This window comes from Haplochromis burtoni, unplaced genomic scaffold (genome assembly GCF_018398535.1).
Source record: "Haplochromis burtoni strain Fernald_Lab_line unplaced genomic scaffold, NCSU_Asbu1 Contig_6686, whole genome shotgun sequence".
Lineage (NCBI taxonomy): Eukaryota > Metazoa > Chordata > Actinopteri > Cichliformes > Cichlidae > Haplochromis > Haplochromis burtoni.
The window spans coordinates 1-1,185 of NW_024589044.1; the positions used below are offsets into that span (position 1 = coordinate 1).

General features: G+C 43.5%; 1 protein-coding gene across 1 annotated transcript; it reads right to left on the minus strand.

Annotated features, from left to right (window-relative positions):
- Nucleotides 1-4: 4 nt before the first annotated feature.
- On the minus strand, nucleotides 5-1,105 carry LOC102298765 (leukocyte elastase inhibitor; the record flags this gene model as incomplete). Its single annotated transcript, XM_005953650.3, is given in 5 exon segments — nucleotides 5-52; nucleotides 222-389; nucleotides 523-665; nucleotides 767-884; nucleotides 968-1,105. Coding segments are annotated over 5 exon segments (615 nt in total), but the record flags the coding sequence as incomplete, so codon positions are not given.
- Between the last annotated feature and the right edge of the window lie 80 nt (nucleotides 1,106-1,185).

A 1,185-nucleotide genomic window follows, 5' to 3' on the forward strand; every position in this document is an offset into this window, starting at 1 on the left:
TTTTCCTGTCGGTCCATTCATTCAGCCTCTCCTGTGTTAGCTCCTTCTCCAGCTGGAATACAGTTAATACATTTTGTCATATTTCTTTTGCTCATATTTAAATTCATTTTATACACGAAATCAGAAGCGGTCTGTTAAATGATCAAATTTAAGTAAACTGAAGTGAAGCAGAAGAGTTTTTGTGTCTTTTCTTTACAGGAACTTGTTTCTAGGCTGTGTACCTTCAGCAGAGGGCCTGAGCCATCTGAGGACTCCTTAGGCAGCAGAATGAACATGCTGAGCTCCTCACCCACATAGGGCAGCTCCAGGATCTGCAAATCATGGTCAGCAATGTAGTTGTAGGGAAGCTTCTTCCTCTGGTACATCATCTGGACTGGTACGGTCTCATTCTGACACACAGGAAATCCAGGTGACCAGATCATGTTATCATAAAGCTTCTGATGGTGTTTACCTTAAACATTTTACAGTTTCCTGTATTCAGACTTTGTGTCCAGAATTTGTAACCTTCAGTTAAATTTCTACCTGTTTGATTTTAAAGGGCATCTCTTTGGTGTTTGCCTCTTTAAACGGGTTCTTCCAGTTGCCCTTGAAGTAGACAGCATTGACCAGAGCCAGTCTGGTATCTGTGTCGACTGTTCCTGGCTTCAGAAGGTCTTTTATCTTATCTGAAAGGAAATACAGAAACACAACAATATTTCATTATAATTCACAGAGGATGCTAAAATGATTCCCTGCTGTTCAGGCTGTGGAAGATGCACATTCTCACTTTCTGTCTGCTGCTCGACCCAGCTGTTGATCGCTGCTCTGCACGCCTCTGGAGCTCCGATGAAGTCCACAGTCTTCAGGTCTGCCTGGTAGTACTTCTGTGTGGCTTCAAGGAAGTCCTGCAGAGAGCAGACATCTGTTTATTAATCCAGTCTTTGTAATGAAGAACTTTATGAAGAGAATCATTGATGTGGACACTCACTGGGAGGAAGTGGGCAGTGTTTTCTCCATAAAGACGGTTGGCTAGTTTCAGGATGTAGGATGCAGATGGTGAGTTGATGTCAGCGTTCAGTTTCTGGAAGTCTGCATGGACGCCTTCACCTGAGCTGAATGAGAGGGCCTGTGTGGCATTGAAGACAAAGACTGAAAGGATGTGACACTGAGCCTGAGCGACCCTAATGTAACCATTTATGGTCCAAA